The sequence below is a fragment of the Salvelinus alpinus genome, chromosome 1 (assembly GCF_045679555.1).
Source record: "Salvelinus alpinus chromosome 1, SLU_Salpinus.1, whole genome shotgun sequence".
NCBI classification, from domain to species: domain Eukaryota; kingdom Metazoa; phylum Chordata; class Actinopteri; order Salmoniformes; family Salmonidae; genus Salvelinus; species Salvelinus alpinus.
The window spans coordinates 75632462-75649935 of record NC_092086.1 but is presented as its reverse complement, the minus strand read 5'-3'; the positions used below and the strand labels follow the sequence as shown (position 1 = coordinate 75649935).

Sequence of the window (17474 nt, the reverse complement as noted above, 5' to 3'; positions counted from 1 at the left end):
GCCATTTGACATCACCACCACCCTGGAGCAGTGTGCCCGCAACAAGGGCTATTTTAACTACCCCAACCCCATCATGCTTCTACTACGAAGACTGTGAGACTATGACCTTGAACAAAGCCTGTTTTGAAATGGTTACATTTTGCAAAGACAAGTTTTGACCATTAACCTAAATCTGAACTGAACTACTTACCACTGTGGCCCTCTACATGTCCTCTGTTTTGTATCTGTCTGCAGTGTTCTATCTTTTCTCGAGGACATCAATCTCATCTCCTCTTGTCCTGCTTTTGTTTACTGATTTATTTTATTTTATACATGACTGAATTGCTGCCCATGGCTTGATATAATACAGTCTCTATTTGTTACACTACAGCTAGGTGGAGGAGCTTACTTGAAAGATCACATCTGCCTCTACACTCAAGAGGTGCTGCTGATGTACAACAGCCTCAACTACAGGTGACGGAGTTGCACTGGAAAACACACAGGAGGACCCAAATGTATAATTTTAGTATATTAGAACAAGGTTGGTGTTATATATGCTACCAACAGAGATGCATATTTGTTGGACTCCCCCTGGTTTCTCTGTCTATCCCAGAGGACACTGGTTTGGATGTTTGAAGACATGGACAAATGTCAATGTCACTGAGGAAGGATTTGTGGTCATGCATGGCACTACAAACAAGATTTGGTAACACTCCATATAATCAGAATACTCTTCCCATTCTTTCACTCTATTGTCTGCGTAATGCTGTGAATTCTTCTGACTGTACTAAGGTGCATCTTTATGAGTCTTGGCATAGTTTCTACCCGGCTCGTTTGTGCTGTATAGCCTGAACTCATGTGGTATTTGTTAATACCAAACCTTGAGTTGGCTTACAGCACTAACAGGCTACATACTGATCACTGACTGGTGTGGTGCAGTTGGATGTGTGTCAGGGGAAACGCTCCCTGTGTCAACATGGCGGCTCAGATCCTGGAAGCACCAGACTTACTTTGTCAAAGTCTCAAACAAGTAAGGGTTTAGTGTTCTGTGTTACATGTGTATAGGTTATACTTTAGAATGTGTGCACTCAAAGTCTGATTGCATGTTAGACATGGCCTTGCATTCTTTAGGGGTATGAATTCAAGTACATACTGCGACTATGCATTGCGGTTTATACTCCACATGCAAGGATTCCCGTTGGACCACACCAGAGGCCTGTTCTACATGCTGGTAAGTCAGGTCGCTGGGTTGTTCCAAATAGTTATCTTTAACTTCCATAGTGTTTGCTATCCTCTGATTTTACTAATTTGCATGTCTTTTACAAGTTGTGTGCTCATTCAAATGGTTCAATTAAACAGTACCCTATTCAGTGCACAACTTGCTCTAGTCAAAAGTAGTGCACTAAATAGGGTGCCATTTGGGATGCATCCTTGGACTCAAATAGAATATATATATAATAATTTCCTTCCTCCAGATGACCCTGGCCACCATCACCATAGTAGGAATCCTCTTCTGCTTCATTGTGTATACCTGCTGTGGTCCAGGCTTGAAGAACCTGTTTAAGGCCTTATATCTACTAACTGAAAAGGAAAGATCACAGCCCTATAGTTCATCATTCACTTTATTAAAACAGACAGGCCGTATTAACATGGAATTTTTATTTAATTCAGAATAGGAGCGGTTCTTCCTTCCAAGGTCTAATGTACAGAACAAATCAAATTCAACAATAAGTCAAAAAAAAATTATTAGATTCTACATCAAACAATACACTCACTGGTACAAAATCTTGTCCGCAATATTATCACTTAAGTTAAAGGAAAACACTTGTCGGTCTCATACATTTTGTTTCTGATTCATACAGGGGACTTGTAGTGAAGATGTGAATGCAATATACACTATGCATGGACACAGAGCATTACAGATTGGAGGGGTCAGAGTTCTTCCTAGTTGGCATGCTGCGCGGTTGAGAAACACAGCTTCAGTGTGTAAGGGTACGGACCACCTGGAAGAAAGGGGAGGGTGAGGTTAGCCAACTGGAAAGATTGTGTCGGTCCGGAATAATACATGAACTAGTCTGGGGTGGATTCCCAAAAACAAAGAATCTTTAGCATTAAGATCATAGTTCCTACATTTACACTTGAGCCAATATCTGCAGCGTTTACCATGAGTTTGATCTCTGCGAACATAGTCGGTAGGGTAGTACCGTGGCTTTGAATGAATCCTGGCCTTAAGGTGATCTTAGTGCTGAAGATGATCATGTTTTTGGGAAAGTCACTCCTGAAGGACAGACTAGTGTATTTGCTCACCGTTGGTATCATTAGCGGTGGTGTTGTTATCGCAGTCGGAGTACTTACTGGGGTTCTTCATCTGGTAGTGGTTCATCATGGCCAGAGCCTCCATGGAATCGTTTATAGACTCCCACTCCAGCAGCCCGGATGAGCTCCTCTCACCTGTCGCGCCACCCGAGGCGAGACACACACATTCCAATTTATTGACACTGCAACACCTGACCCATGGGAATTCACTCTAATTTAAAGACCAGAAAACACTATTCATGCAAATAAAGTTCATATCACTCACTCTTTCCGGTGAAGAGTTTGATATTGGATGGGATCTTCACACCAAGTTCCTCACAGACCTGAAAGGATCACCCCCCCACACAAACTAGGTAAGTAAACTTGTAACGTTCAACTTTCAAAGAAAACCAACAACCCAATCCAAAGCTCCCAGCCCCCGAATCCTCTCCAGTTGTCTTACCCCATTGAAGACCTCCACAGAGATGTCGGGCTGCCCGTTAAAGAAGTGCAGGACGTTGCTGGGGTGCTGGATGCGGTTCTTTGCCGCCTGCTCCGGGGAGGTGAAGCGGTTGTTGCGGGAGCCGTGGAAGTCCTTGAAGCTGCTGGAGCCGTCCTCCAGTTCGTAGGACTGACCAGGCATGATGGCCTGCTGCTTGGACACACTGTGGACAGTGGATGGACAACACTAGTCTCTGTGTACATTAACACCACAAACCTGTGACGCGTCTGTTACTAGTCAGTTTCTTTGGATGTCAATGTGTATGCAGAGTTTGAAAGCAGCACTGACCAGACGTTGAGCTTCTGTCCAAACAGGAAGTTGTTGTTGAGGTGGCTGATGGCACGGTCCACAGCGTAGCAGTCGCCCATCTCCACCATGGCTGCCCCCGGCTTACTCTTCATGAACTTCACCTGAGGACGGAGGGGGACAGGGTTCAGAAACACTACCCTACTACCCACCAACATGGCCACAGAACAGATTTTTCACCAGTCTACACCCCAACAAGAACATGAACAGTCTATAACCTCTGCCTCAGTAATACACTGCTCCCCTGTCTGGACTCACCCGCTCCACGTTGCCGTAGAGACAGAAGACGTTGAAGACCTTGTCGGCGTTGATCTTCGCGGGCTCCAGGCCGTACACCATAACAACAGGGGAGTCAGCGTGGGCGGTGTAGTCACCGGGGGGAGGTGGGCCATGTCCGTACCCAGGTCCCCCGTAGCTTCCACCACGTCCGCGGCCACGCCCTCCCATTGGAGGCCCCATGCGGCGCCCGCCCTCATAGTGAGGAGGAGGGGGCCCGTAGCCACTTTCATCATGGTAGCCGTGATAAGCACCAGTCTGCCCGCCTTGTGAGAGGAATGGATACACAGAAAGGTGGTTACTGGGCAAACCGATTCAAATAGTCACTCGAGTCCTTCTAGACATCCCAACTCCGAGTTGAACTGTGACGCTTTTAGTACAATGAACTTCTCTGCCTATACTTACCATACTCTGGAGGGTGGTCTCCTAATAAAGCTGGCGGCCTCGCACGCTTGTTGGGGTTGGCATTGGGATCTGAGAGCAAGAAATAGCAATAAAGTTAGCCCCTGAATGCTGATTTGACAGTGTATCAAAAGGGGCACAACGACAAACTATGGGGCAGTGTTGTGATTATCATGCACGAGAAGCTGGGTTAAGATATTTACTGTCTTAAAACCATACGTTACAAGCTTATGCAGGCCCTCATACTATTTGTTACCATAACTAAAACAAAATGTAACATACTGGAGATTTGTATGAGGATTTAACAGCAGCATAGCAAATGGAACAGAGTCACACTAATGTATTCCATTATTGCTCAATCATGATCATACAAACACACACACCTTGTGAATTGTTCCAATTGCCTTCAGCGTCAGCATCTGTGCAGGTACATACACACGTCAAAACCAAAACAAATCATGTACAAACTTAAACTATAAACAAATATTCAATCAAAAGCAAGAATCTCAAATTAACGTTTAATCAGTAACATGTTGCAAAAAATAAAATGACATCTAGGAAAAACTAGAAGCCCTGACAAATAAAGTAATTCAAACACTAACGGGCTACATGTATTAAGATTTGTTTAATTTTTATTAAATCAGAACAATTCTATTAAAATGTAGTCATTACATTGGTTAAAAGGAGCAGCCCTTTCCCCCAGTTAGTAGTAATGCGATATAGCACTAATAATACATTGAATATCACTTAGTAGCTAAGCTTAATGTTTATTTGATTCTAGCATGACTCGAGTTTCATAGCCTGACAAATGCATAGCACCCCACCCATGGACAACAGTCTGAAAAGCATTTGACAAAAACATGGCCTGGAATTTTATATATGTGAATGAATATATTACATTGGCTAGCTATAATATAGAGCAACAACCAGATACATTTCCTCAAATGTCCAGTGAATTGTGATTTTAGAAACTACTTTAACTTATACATCTAACAGTGGTCTGCATCAAAATATGAAAAACTAGAAATTCAATTCCGTATTCCCCTTTTCATAGAAGTTGCTGTGAGACTACACATTTCTAAAGCAATATTACAGAGGACAGCCTAAAGAGCACTAGCAGCAATCTCAGTGAGGAGATTCCAGAACTAATTTGTTAAGTCAACGATTCACATATGGGGTTGACAAAGTCAATCACAACAAGCAGACATTTACATTTCAATCATTCTCTATGACCTGGTCAGTCACGTCTCTTTACATGTACTTACAGCACCAGACACGGAGAACACAGGATGCAGAAGGCTGGTAGGGGGCACTCGTCAGTAAGGATCCTACCCACCAAACCTGTGACTCCAGCTTCAACTCACTGTTTCCACATTTCCCCACCAGAGAAAGAGTATACACCAATCTTCCACGCTTCGCTCCAAGTTGGTTGCTTTGTTTTTAAGTGTTGCCATTTGAGGCACATTTCCAGCTTACCGTGCTTTGACCGCAAAGCCAGAGGACATTTGCACCGTTTGAGGCGTGTCTTGTCGTCAGACACAGAGCCAAACCTGCATCACACGGGAGGCGTTAAGAGGCATCACTACAGGCCAGTTCAGAAGGGAAAAAAACAACGTAGTAGAATCAACACAAGAACAGCACAGAGAGAAGAGGGGGGAGGGGAGGGTACAAGGGAAAAAACAGAGCACCCAAGTCCATCAATGCAGAGAGAAGTTTGGGGAAATGCTGATTTTTCTATCAGTTTGGCTCTGTGCTTGTATGCTTGGCGGGTGTTTGATGCTTGTGTCTTCGTGGTCCCCGTTTGGGTTTTGTGCAGTGCGTCTTCTCATGTAAGGGGCCGCAGAGTGTGCTGCTTGTTTTTTTTGTACAATGGATGTGGTCCCCCCATGGCGAAGTGAGGCATCTAGTGCTTGGCAGTAAATTCATCTGGAATGGCATTGTCTGCGTGGTGGTGTGTTGTCATGGCGATTCAACTTGGTGTGTTGTTGCCGTGAGTATTCAGCTCGGTGGTGTGTTGTTCAGCACAAGAGGGGAGAATGATATCAAAAGGAAGCCCACACACCCAAGTCAAGAGACGGGACGGCATAGGGGTAGTTTGAGAAAAAGTGTTCCCGCTGCCTCTGTATATTGTCTCAGTATGTAGTGTCATCTGTTCCCTTCTCGGGCTGTTAAGTGTGTTTTGAAAACTCCTCTGTTGCTCGCTGAGTGGTTGGTGTCTGACAGTCGGATCCCGAGGGCTGGGAGGAGTGGCCTTATCGGCCACACACCAGACTCCTGCCCCCATCAAACAAAATGTGTTGTGTCAATAGGTGAGATCTTCAGCGTTCTGGAGATGGGATATGCTGTACTTGTAAGAGGAGGATGGATGGATATCAATCTATCAGATCAGTCTGTGGTGGTGGATAATGCTGGGTGTCTGCTCACAGACTCTTGGGAGTCTCAGGCCCTCACCATGATCAAAACAGGATGGCTATTTCCCCCAAACCAAAAGTGGGATAAAAAGAGGAACATGGTTTTCCTTGCAGAAGTGGAGAGAGTGGTGGTGGAAATTTGGATTAGGAAGAAAATCAGGTTGTATGAATTCCAGTGTCTGCTGCCCCCATTGTGTCCGATGTTAACCGAGGAACTGGTTGGTTTGGAATGCCTGTGGGTGGGTGCTGTTGTAGCTGATGTGTCTTAAGCTACAGCATGTGTCTGCTTAGGGCTGTAGGTGAGTCTGTGCACAGTGACACGAGGAGCAGCGCCGGCTGCACTTAACAGGGGCTCTCTAAACACTACCGTTATTTTTTCTCTCTTACACCTCATGAGTGTCAAATGTCTGAAATGAAGATGTGGCCATGGTGTGGATGAAACTACTAAGACCAGTACGCATCGTGGCTAAAATATGAGAATCTGATAGTCAAGTGGACTACCACCTCAAATAAAAATGTGTTCCCTTTTGCATAAAGGGATCAGGGCATACAGCTAGAAGCAAGGCAAATGGCATACTGCTATTTCACTGTGTCCCGTCGGATGGCAAATATTATGCGCTGTAAGAGGTTGAACTAAGAGAGCAATGTTAGATGAATGTATCTACCAAGCTTCATAAATTACTGGAACACCATGATTTTATTTTGGCACTCATGGCAGCACACCATATACAAATAGAGAGAAGGCCACAAGAAACCCTGCCTGGATTCAAAACAGCCATCCACAAATAGTCAGAATGAACAACTGATTGACAGGTCATAAACTGGACTTCTTGCAAGTTCCAGGAATACCATGGATTCCTTTAACACTCGCCTCTGCAATGTTACCATAGAGATTCCTAATGAAATAAACATTTTACTTAAAGGCCACCCCAAAGGCAGGGAAACCTGGTCCATGAGAGCTACAGGGTCAGAGGTTGCTAACACACCCTGGCTGGAACAAAAACCTACAGACACTTTAGCCCCAAGGAACAGATTTGAATGTCAAAGCCTGACTTTAGCCATGATTGGTCAAACTAAAAGAACCGTAAGTGTTATTTTTCAACAACAAAAAATCTCCAATATGGTTTTGGGATTAATGGGTGCAGGGGCATTCCAAGCAGGACACCTAGAGTGTAACACGGTGCTTGGGTGCAGACAGGAGCTTGACGTGTGGAAGTGAGGTGTGACACGCACTGCAGGGAATGTGAACCTGTGTGGCGAGACCCTAGGTGCTTCATTGTGACATAACGAGGCATTCATCAGTTTACCAAAGAATGCATGCAGTGGTCTGAGATGCAGACGATTCACCATGCAGAAGCATGTGCTGCAAAATGGCTACCCCTCGAGGTCACTCCTTATGCCCTTACTGTCTGTCGTGTTGTGAGAGAGCGTGAGAACACGGGGTGATGCGTCACAGAAGTAGTGCCTCACCCGCGTCACTGCTCGTCGTGGCCAAAGTCACCATGGAGCAGGGCGTTCAAAGGCACTACGCCCGGAGGCCTGGGACCCTACCCATCCCACAATGCCATAAGAGCAGGAGGGGAAGAGAGAAGGGGATGGGGAGGGATGCGGGGCTGTGTTTTTTACCTTGGCCACTCGGGTTGGGGTTTGTGTAGTCCCAGGTGTCCTGGTCATTTTTGAACACGTTGAGGCGGGTTGGCTGTAAAGCAGAACATTCGCGCATTTGATTATTTTGCCCATTGCAGTGTTCCTTCAGTGAAATGACCCCAGTGTTTAGATGGACTATACATGATAAGCATGTAACCACTCACCTTGGCATACTCAATCTTCAGTGTGCAGCAGCCAGAGTAGATGTCTGCCCCATTTAGAGAGGCTTTCGCCCTCTGGGCACTTTGTACAGCATCAAATGTATGGGAAGTCATGGAAACTACGGGTAATAAATGCATACTATGCCTACTTTCCACATTCCATGTTTCTCTTGTAATTCAAAGCTCTATTTACGAAACAATGAGCACTTGTTACACAATTCGATCTATGTCAAGCACAAATATTTACTAGCCACCACTTGCAAATGACAACAGTCAGTGGTGCTGACAGGAGCTTTAACTGTGGTGTGAAGTAAGGTTGTGTGGCAAGCGGTGGGGAATGTGAACCTGTGTGTGGTGACGAGATCCCCGGCACGATACGACATTTTCAACAATATGAGATTTTGAGCAAAGGATATTCCACCATGGCCTGAACGCCATTCTTCCTGAAGATGACAATCCTTTGGACGGGTCCGCAGTTGTTACAGACTGTGTACAGCACATCCTGCAGAGCAGAGACAAATGGTATGACTAACAATGCAATGCAGGGAGACAAACAATTGTGCCTTGTCACGGCAACGAAACAGCTGCCTTGTATAATAGTGGGTGTATTACCGAGGTGATGGGGTAGATGGGGTTCATGATGGTGAGCAGCAGCACGTTATTGACGCTGCGCGAGTCGTCTGGGTCTCCGGGCCGGGAGATCTTCTGGCTGGTGGAGTAGTTGATGAAGGCGGGGTGCCCGGCAATGTAGACCTGGTTCTCGGCTGCATAGGTCACAGCATTGCAGGATCCATTCATGTCCTCGTACTCCACCAGGGCCTGGCGCTTCTTGGGCATCATGACCACATAACTGTGAAGAGAATGGAAGATGGAATAATTTGGTTTCTATGCACTGCATAATAAACCTACAGGAACAAAAGACTTCACCAATGAATTTAGAATGGTGCAAAATAAAAATCTGGTCAAAGAAAAGGATAATTACCTTATGGTCCCGAACTCCTGCAGGGCTTCCACTAGATCTGCCTCCATGATGCCATCGACAAGGCCCCTGATGTGGACCACTGGGGAAGGGACTGTTTTATGGGGGTCATCATAGCCCTCCTTACAAACAAGACCAAAAAGTTGATTAGAGAAAACCAGTACAGATTACCAATGCAATATAGACATCCCCAGGGTGTGTGCTACCAATTAAAACCAACCTGTATTGATGACAGAGCGACACAGGAACCAACCAAGAGTATAACACAAATCCAAGCTAGCTAAAGTAAACAATGATGGGGTTTGGCAAGCAACGAGTGTACTAAATAGAACACCACATCATAAACATAATTTAAAGGGTGGTGGGCTTTGTATAAAGTGCCTGATCTTCTTGAAAAGCCAATCCCGTGCATAAGTGAGTGGGATGGATGTCAGCCTGGGGATTGTTAGCTGGCTAACTAACTAAGTTAGGTAGAAAATACTCGGAAACAAGGACACAAAATGGGGTGGGTATAATTTGTAGAACGTTCCAACAGGAATCTGTACCAAAGACTTTGTAAATAACAAAGCTGCCAACAAGCAATGCATATAAAGTTGTATATCGGCAGAATAAGACACCAGGTAGGGAGTGGGCAATTTTGTGGAGTTTTTCCACTCACCACGTTTATTCAACAAACAACGCATACAAAGTAGCACGATCAATTCACCTTGCTAACTCGCTGCCAAATAGGCATAACTCACTACGTAGTTTATGCTTAATGTTTGTCCATTGGCTACCAGAGTGAGGACAGACATTTTTCGGAATAAATGTGATGAGTGAAAAACTTTGAAATAGCCCACTCCCTACCCGGTACCGTATTCGGGCGCTATACAACTTTGTATGCGATATTTGTTTACAACCTTGTTATTTACGAAGTTTTTGGAACAGATTCCTGTTGGAACGTTCCACAAATTATACCCACCCCACGAAATGAATTAAATTGTCACCAAGTATTCCCGCTTGGATATGGTGACTAAACTAACCTCCATCATACAACGCTAACTAACGTTCGGAACCTAGTTAGCTAACGCCTGCTATCCTCATTAGCCGCACATCTTCGACGATAAAATCACGCAGGATAGCAATGTTGGCTACGTTTAATATAGTTTACAAAACTGCAGAAATACATTGCTAACTAGCTTAGCTACAAAAGAATACCGGTTGTGCGGCTAGCTAGTTACCTTCAGCTAACGTTAGCTAGTTCCGTCTGGCTCAGGCTAGCTAGTGTTCAGCAATCATGTTGTTGCACACTCGAAGTTCCAAAATGCTGGGGGGGGAGATGTTTAACTGATGCATGCACTTTTCCTCCCCAACGAAGTCGCCAGTCAATACTTACCGTCGTCATCCCGTCTTCGGTTTTCTGTCTTTTCGTTGCTCTGCCACCCTCGTTGTAATAGCGACCTGCTGCGGCAGCCATGTTGTCTTCTTCTTCTATAATATTATGGCAAACATTATAGGTGCATGCCGCCACCTACTGTACTGGAGTGTGTTGTCACTGGGAGTACACTACACGATCTTGCCCCGATTTAGCTGTCCCAGACAAGTTTCTAAGATCGGAGACAAAATCACCATGTTGTTGCCTACTCGGGACGGGCGGCCGTCACCGACGCTCGTTAAATATGAGCGGGTCAGAGACGCAATCAGAGGGCTTCCGATCTCGTATGTGAGCAGTCCCACATGTCCCGATAGTTTCAAACATGTTTGATTTTATCGGACAAAAATCTGCAATGCTCTTGTGGTGTGAGATGTGCAACGACAAGTTTTGAAAAAAACGATCAGCAAAAGCCAAAGAGAGCTTGCCAGAGAAGAGGCCAGTGCAGCGGTCTAAGGCACTCAGTGCATGAGGCATCACTACAGTCCCTGGTTCGAATCCAGGCTGTATCATATCCGGCCGTGATTGGGAGTCCCATAGGGCGGCGCACAATTAACTCAGCATCGTCCCGGTTTGGCAGGGGTAGGCCGTCATTGTAAATAGTAATTTGTTCTTAACTGACTTGCCTAGTTAAATAAAGGTTCAATAAAAAATTAAATAACCAAAGCATCAAATCGTTACAGCTCTGAAGTGCACATGCAATGTTATTCAATTCAAAATGTTGGCTAGACATTTCAACTCTGTGTGGCAAGCGTAAATGTCTGACTGAAAACGTTAATGAGGCTGCTTTGATCCACAGCTCGTTGTAGCTACGTTAAATCTTATCACATCATTGTTTTAGCGAGACAACCTGCAATCGACAATCCTCATGATCCAAGTGAAGAACCTTGTAGTGTGTCATCCCCGTCTGTGCCACATCTTTTAGTGTTGGCAAGACAACAAAAAAATACAGGAAATACGGTCGTTTAATGTGAGAGGCTCAGTGACGTTAGGATTTTGATAGTCATGTAGTGTACACCCTGTTTAAATGTTTAAAGCACCAAACATTAGAGAAACTAAACCCTCCTATCTAATCGTGTACTACTTGTACTGCACCGACTCAGATGACTGATGATTGTCTAAAATAAATGGATAATAAGATGATAGATTGAACTGTAATGTTAGATTTCAGTGCAGCCTTTGAGGTTATTGATCATAATTTGTTATTGAAAAAACTCACTTGTTATGAGTTTACATAACCTGCCATCACATAGTTGGAGAGTTGATGGTAGAAGAGAATTTGACATCTTCTCTTCTCGTCTTTTTAATAAACATTTGTTTGTTGAAAATGCCTAACCACTTGTATAATCTATTTGCATACACTTCAAACAGACATACATACCCCACCAGACACACCGCTGTGGGTTTCTTCACTGTACCCAAACCAAAAACAGATTTAATGCATCACTCAGTTATGTATAGAGCCATGCATTGTGGAATGATTTGCCACCAGAGGTTACTCAGGCAAAAAGCAAGCTTTAAAAATATATATTATATCACATCATCTTTTTCTAAAGATCTAATTTAACTGTATATAAGAATATGAATATGTATGAATAGTGTGTAAATAGTATTTTTGTTGTCTCTTGTTGTCTTTCCAATATATAACTCTTATATGGTTGATTTTTTAAATGGTATATGATATATATATATATTTGAACCATAAACACAAATATTTGAATGTAGAAACCCTACCCATAGGCTGTTCATACAAAAACAACTTTTATTATCAGCAATTTTTGTCTTTGAGAAGAACATACAGCAAGACTTTTCCACTGATCATTTAAATTCCCAGTTAATCAACCATCTTTCAACAGCCAATATATACTGTAGCTTGTTGAATCGATTTGATCATGAGAGACATTCCTTCCCCTTCCAAATTGCTCCATTGTCAGAATATAAGGAAGCCCTAGTGCCCCTAACCACATTCGTAAACACATCGTTAATCATAATGTTGAACAGAATAGAACAGATAGCACTGCCTTGAGGAATATTATTTGCATTTGTATTTATTATGGATCCCCATTAGCTGCTGCCAAGGCAGCTACTCTTTCTGGGGTCCAGAAAAATTAAGGCAGTTATATACAATTTTATAAACATTACAATAAATTTTTACAACATATTTCACAACACATTGTCAACTCCAAAATCATCATATCCCATATCCCAAATGGGTCCCATTTGAACTCGAAAGGAACAATTAAATAGAAGGCCAAAACCCAGTTAAATAACCTCACACCAATGCCCAAACGTTCCATCTTCATCAATAGCCCTTCTCTCCACATTGTATTGTAGGCCTTTTCAATGTCAAAAAAGACAGTAGCCATCTTTCGTGACCAGAGTTTTTTTTTTACACTTATTTGCCTTTACTAATACATCCAGGGTAGGTTTACCTTTACAGAAACCACTTTGACAATGACTGTATAAACCTCTGTGCTCCAGGAAATAGCACAATCTATTGACAATCATCTTTTCCATCAGTTTACATAAATTAGAGGTTAGTACTATCAGTCTATAACTGCTGTGGTGGTTCATTTCTTTACTATCAAATGAGGAGAGACAAACTTATCACAGAGTTATACTTAAACTGAAACTTTATTAGTGAGAGCTTTGCAAAGGCGATGGCTGGTCGACGAATCACCATCTCTGATGATCCATTGAGAGCGCCAAGAAAAAAGTATAGCCAAGATACACCCCTTTCAACCAACATGACGAACAACAGATATATAGAATGGGTCACAAGGTTAAGATTTGTATGAAAGATACCTATAATACATAGCAGACAGTATCTGCTGTGTCAACAGTTTTCATTGTATAGACCAGTGTCTGTCCCTCCGACTCCAAACTGGAACCATCTCTCCCTGGTACGGTATAGAACAGAAACATTAACTCATGCTCTGGAATGCTCTTTAGGTTTTATCACCCAAAATAAATCATAAATCTCCTGTCAGTGTTATCTCCCAGAGGTCCATCCTCAGTAGAACACACACACAATAGTTAAGAATACTCTATTCTGTTGAATAAAACAACCATTTGATGCAATAAAAGTATTATAACATAATCTTGCAATTTTGCCACCATACTGCCCGCACATGAAGGATCCTTCCCAGGCGTTACAGAAGGCAATATAACTACACATTTCTATCTAGAAGGTAGAACCCCTTCACTCCAGATCTTATTAAATAATCTCAGGAGAATATTTATGACCTCATCAGGATGATGCTTAAACATTGCATAACATAATTTATCATAACCTGGGCTGTACATCCAGAGCCTATTAGGGCTAATCACATCTCATGCAATGTGAAACCAGCATCCAACGACGAGTCAACAATATTCCTCTTCTTAAACACATTAGTATGAGCATTTGAAATTAGATGCTTGCGTTGCTTGTACACTTCGTTCAAAGTAACCCCACTATGTACATTAGCAAATGCTCTCCCAACATGTCATATTTTTTAAATCTGATACAGCCAGATTATCACCGTCACCTAAACTGGAATTCGAGTGTTTTTGCTTCTTCCAGTCATTTTCTTCAACTTGGACCAAACATCTCTCAACTCAGTACCCCTGCCTATTGTAGGACGAACTGTCTCCATGCATTTCTCTTGGCAGACTTAACGACCCTATGGACCAAAGGTCTCTTCCTTTGGAAATCAATTAGATTTTCAGGCGTCAAAGTCATACTCTGTAGACCCTATATCTTTCTCGAATAGCCAAAGTACAATCTTCAGGCCACTGTCACGATCTATCACAAGGATGACGCTGGAGAGACGAAGCAGGTACGGGGAGTAACATTTAATAAATAACGGACATAGAACGAGACATAAACAGCTTAGCAAACAGAAAAACAATCAATGCAGAAGCAGGGAACAGAGCTGGGGAACTGACACATATAGGGGAGGAAATGAACAGGTGATGAGAGTCCAGGTGAGTCCAATAACGCTGATGCGCGTGACAAGGAAAGGCAGGTGTACGTGATGGATGGCAGGAGTGAGTGATGCAAGGCATTCTGGCGCCCTCAAGCGCCAGGGGGAGGGGAAGAGGGGGAGCAGACGTGACAGTCACCAAGGAAGTACCTTTCTTTTCTCACCCACTTCACTCACTGGTACAGTGGGGCAAAAAAGTATTTAGTCAGCCACCAATTGTGCAAGTTCTCCCACTTAAAAAGATGAGAGAGGCCTGTAATTTTCATCATAGGTACACTTCAACTATGACAGACAAAATGAGAAAAGAAAAAAAATCCAGAAAATCACATTGTAGGATTTTTTATGAATTTATTTGCAAATTATGGTGGAAAATAAGTATTTGGTCAATAACAAAAGTTTATCTCAATACTTTGTTATATACCCTTTGTTGGAAATGACAGAGGTCAAATGTTTTCTGTAAGTCTTCACAAGGATTTCACACACTGTTGCTGGTATTTTGGCCCATTCCTCCATGCAGATCTCCTCTAGAGCAGTGATGTTTTGGGGCTGTTGCTGGGCAACACGGACTTTCAACTCCCTCCAAAGATTTTCTATGGGGTTGAGATCTGGAGACTGGCTAGGCCACTCCAGGACCTTGAAATGCTTCTTACAAAGCCACTCCTTCGTTGCCCGGGCGGTGTGTTTGGGAACTTGCACAATTGGTGGCTGACTAAATACTTTTTTGCCCCACTGTATATGTAAGTTCGCTGCATACAAAATCAGAGAAGTGACAGAGGCAGCACAAACATCAACATACCTCTCTAAAGACAACTCTCCAACAGAGTTTAAACAATGTTCTCCAAACGTTTCCCAGTCTGCTTTAGGAAAGCCCCATCTTCTGAATGATACCCTATCTGGAATAGTGACATCAAAGTTCATGGTACATAATCGGGAAATGATCACTCCCAATAGTAGAATCATCCAATACCTTCCATTCACACATGGCTGCAATAGCGTTAGAAGTCATTGTGAGGTCCAGGCAGGATGTAACCTCTCTGACAACTTCTATTCTTGTATCACCATCCATCTTTAAGACATACTAATGCTTTTTCTTCCATCATATCTTTGACAATCTTACCATTAGCATCAGTATGTGGGCTTCCCTATAAAGTAGTATGTGTATTAAAGACACCACACCATATCGCTCTAGACCCCAAGTATCCTGATATTTCATCAAACATTGCTATACAAAGTTTTTGACAAGGATTGTTTAAATTGACCAGCTTAATATTATTACCTGTACTGTAGATGTCAACCATCACACATTCATATTCAAGTGGAACAGATATATTACGATATGCAAGTGTGGCCGAAGTGAAATGGCTAGCTAGTTAGCGGTGGTGCGCGCTAATAGTGTTTCAATCGGTGACGTCACTCGCTCTGAGACCTAGAAGTAGTTGCTCCCCTTGCTCTGCAAGGGCCGTGGCTTTTGTGGCGCGATGGGTAACGATGCTTCGTGATTGACTGTGGTTGATGTGTTTTGAGGGTCCCTGGTTCGAGCCCAGGTTGGGGCGAGGAGAGGGACGGAAGCTATACTGTTACACAAGACCTTCTTTTATGAATGTAGCGCATCCACCACCCTGACCAGTTGTTCTGTCAGATCTTACTGAAACTCAATCAGCCTTCATTAATTCTTATGGCTGCAATCCCGTTAATGGGATCGATATGACAACAGCCAGTGTAAGTGCAGGGTGCCAAATTCAAACAACAGAAATCTCATAATAAAAATTCCTCAAACATACATGTATCTTATACCATTTTAAAGGTAATCTTGTTGTTAATCCCACCAAAGTGTCCGATTTCAAATAGGCTTTACAGCGAAAGCACCACAAACGATTATGTTAGGTCACCACCAAGTCACAGAAAAATTCAGCCATTTTTCCCGCCAAAGAGAGGAGTCACAAAAAGCACAAATAGAGATAAAATGAATCACTAACCTTTGATGATCTTCATCAGATGACACTCATAGGACTTCATGTTACACAATGCATGTATGTTTTGTTTGATAAAGTTCATATTTATATAAAAAAATCTGAGTTTACATTGGCGCGTTACGTTCACTAGTTCCAAAAACATTCAGTGATTTTGCATAGCCACATCAATTTTACAGAAATACTCATCATAAATGTTGATGAAAATACAATTGTTACACATGGAATTATAGATATACCTTTCCGTAATGCAACCTCTGTGTCAGATTTAAAAAAAAAACTTTACGGAAAAAGCAAACCATGCAATAATCTGAGAACGGCGCTCAGAAGCAAAAAAAAATGTATCCGCCATGTTGGAGTCAACAGAAATCAGAAATAACATTATAAATATTCCCTTACCTTTGATGATCTTCATCAGAATGCACTTCCAGGAATCTTAGTTCCACAATAAATGTTTGATTTGTTCGATAATGTCCATTATTTATGTCCAAGTAGCTACTTTTGTTAGGGCGTTTAGTACACAAATCCAAACGCTCGTGCAGGTCCAGCCAAACGTCGGACAAAAAGTTCAAAAAGTTATATTACAGGTCGTAGAAACATTTCAAACTAAGTATAGAATCAATCTTTAGGATGTTTTTATCATAAATCTTCAATAACGTTCCAACCGGAGAATTCCATTGTCTGTAGAGAAGCCATGGAACGCAGGTCGCTATCATGTGAAATGCGCGTGACCAGGACCTGGCTCTCTGCCAGACCTCTGACCTCAGACCTCAAAGAGCTCTCATCCGGCCCCACATCACAGTAGCAGCCTCATTCAAGTTTCTACAGACGGTTGACATCTACTGGAAGCCTTAGGAAGTGCAACATAACCAATATCCCACTGTGTATTAAATAGGGGCTGGGTTGAAAATCGACCAACCTCAGATTTCCCACTTCCTGTTTGGATTTCTTCTCAGGTTTTTGCCTGGCATATGAGTTCTGTTATACTCACAGACATCATTCAAACAGTTTTAGACACTTCAGAGTGTTTTCTATCCAATACTAATAATAATATGCATATATTAGCAACTGGGACTGAGGAGCAAGCCATTTACTCTGGGCACCTCTGGGCACCTTTCATCCAAGCTACTCAATACTGCCCCTGCAGCCATAAGAAGGAAGGAGTAT

At 42.9% G+C, this 17474-nt stretch overlaps 1 protein-coding gene across 7 annotated transcripts; it reads right to left on the bottom strand.

The window, feature by feature from the left end:
• Window positions 1-1583: 1583 nt before the first annotated feature.
• On the bottom strand, window positions 1584-10487 carry LOC139530365 (heterogeneous nuclear ribonucleoprotein L-like). Of its 7 annotated transcripts, none has more exons than XR_011666014.1 (14): window positions 10334-10487; window positions 8962-9080; window positions 8592-8829; window positions 8396-8481; window positions 7983-8079; window positions 7798-7870; window positions 4144-4179; window positions 3764-3832; window positions 3341-3624; window positions 3065-3186; window positions 2738-2939; window positions 2561-2618; window positions 2287-2486; window positions 1584-1982 (listed from the first exon to the last, which is right to left on the bottom strand). XR_011666014.1 is itself a non-coding variant. In XM_071326703.1 (14 exons), exons 1-14 carry the CDS (start codon window positions 10412-10414, stop codon window positions 1924-1926), a joined length of 1680 nt encoding a protein of 559 aa, XP_071182804.1. In that variant the 5' UTR covers window positions 10415-10487; the 3' UTR covers window positions 1584-1923. The 7 variants fall into 7 exon arrangements, 5 of the variants coding, with proteins under 5 accessions (XP_071182804.1, XP_071182821.1, XP_071182813.1 ...); XR_011666015.1 differs by having other exon boundaries at window positions 2335-2486; XM_071326703.1 differs by having other exon boundaries at window positions 2287-2442.
• Between the last annotated feature and the right edge of the window lie 6987 nt (window positions 10488-17474).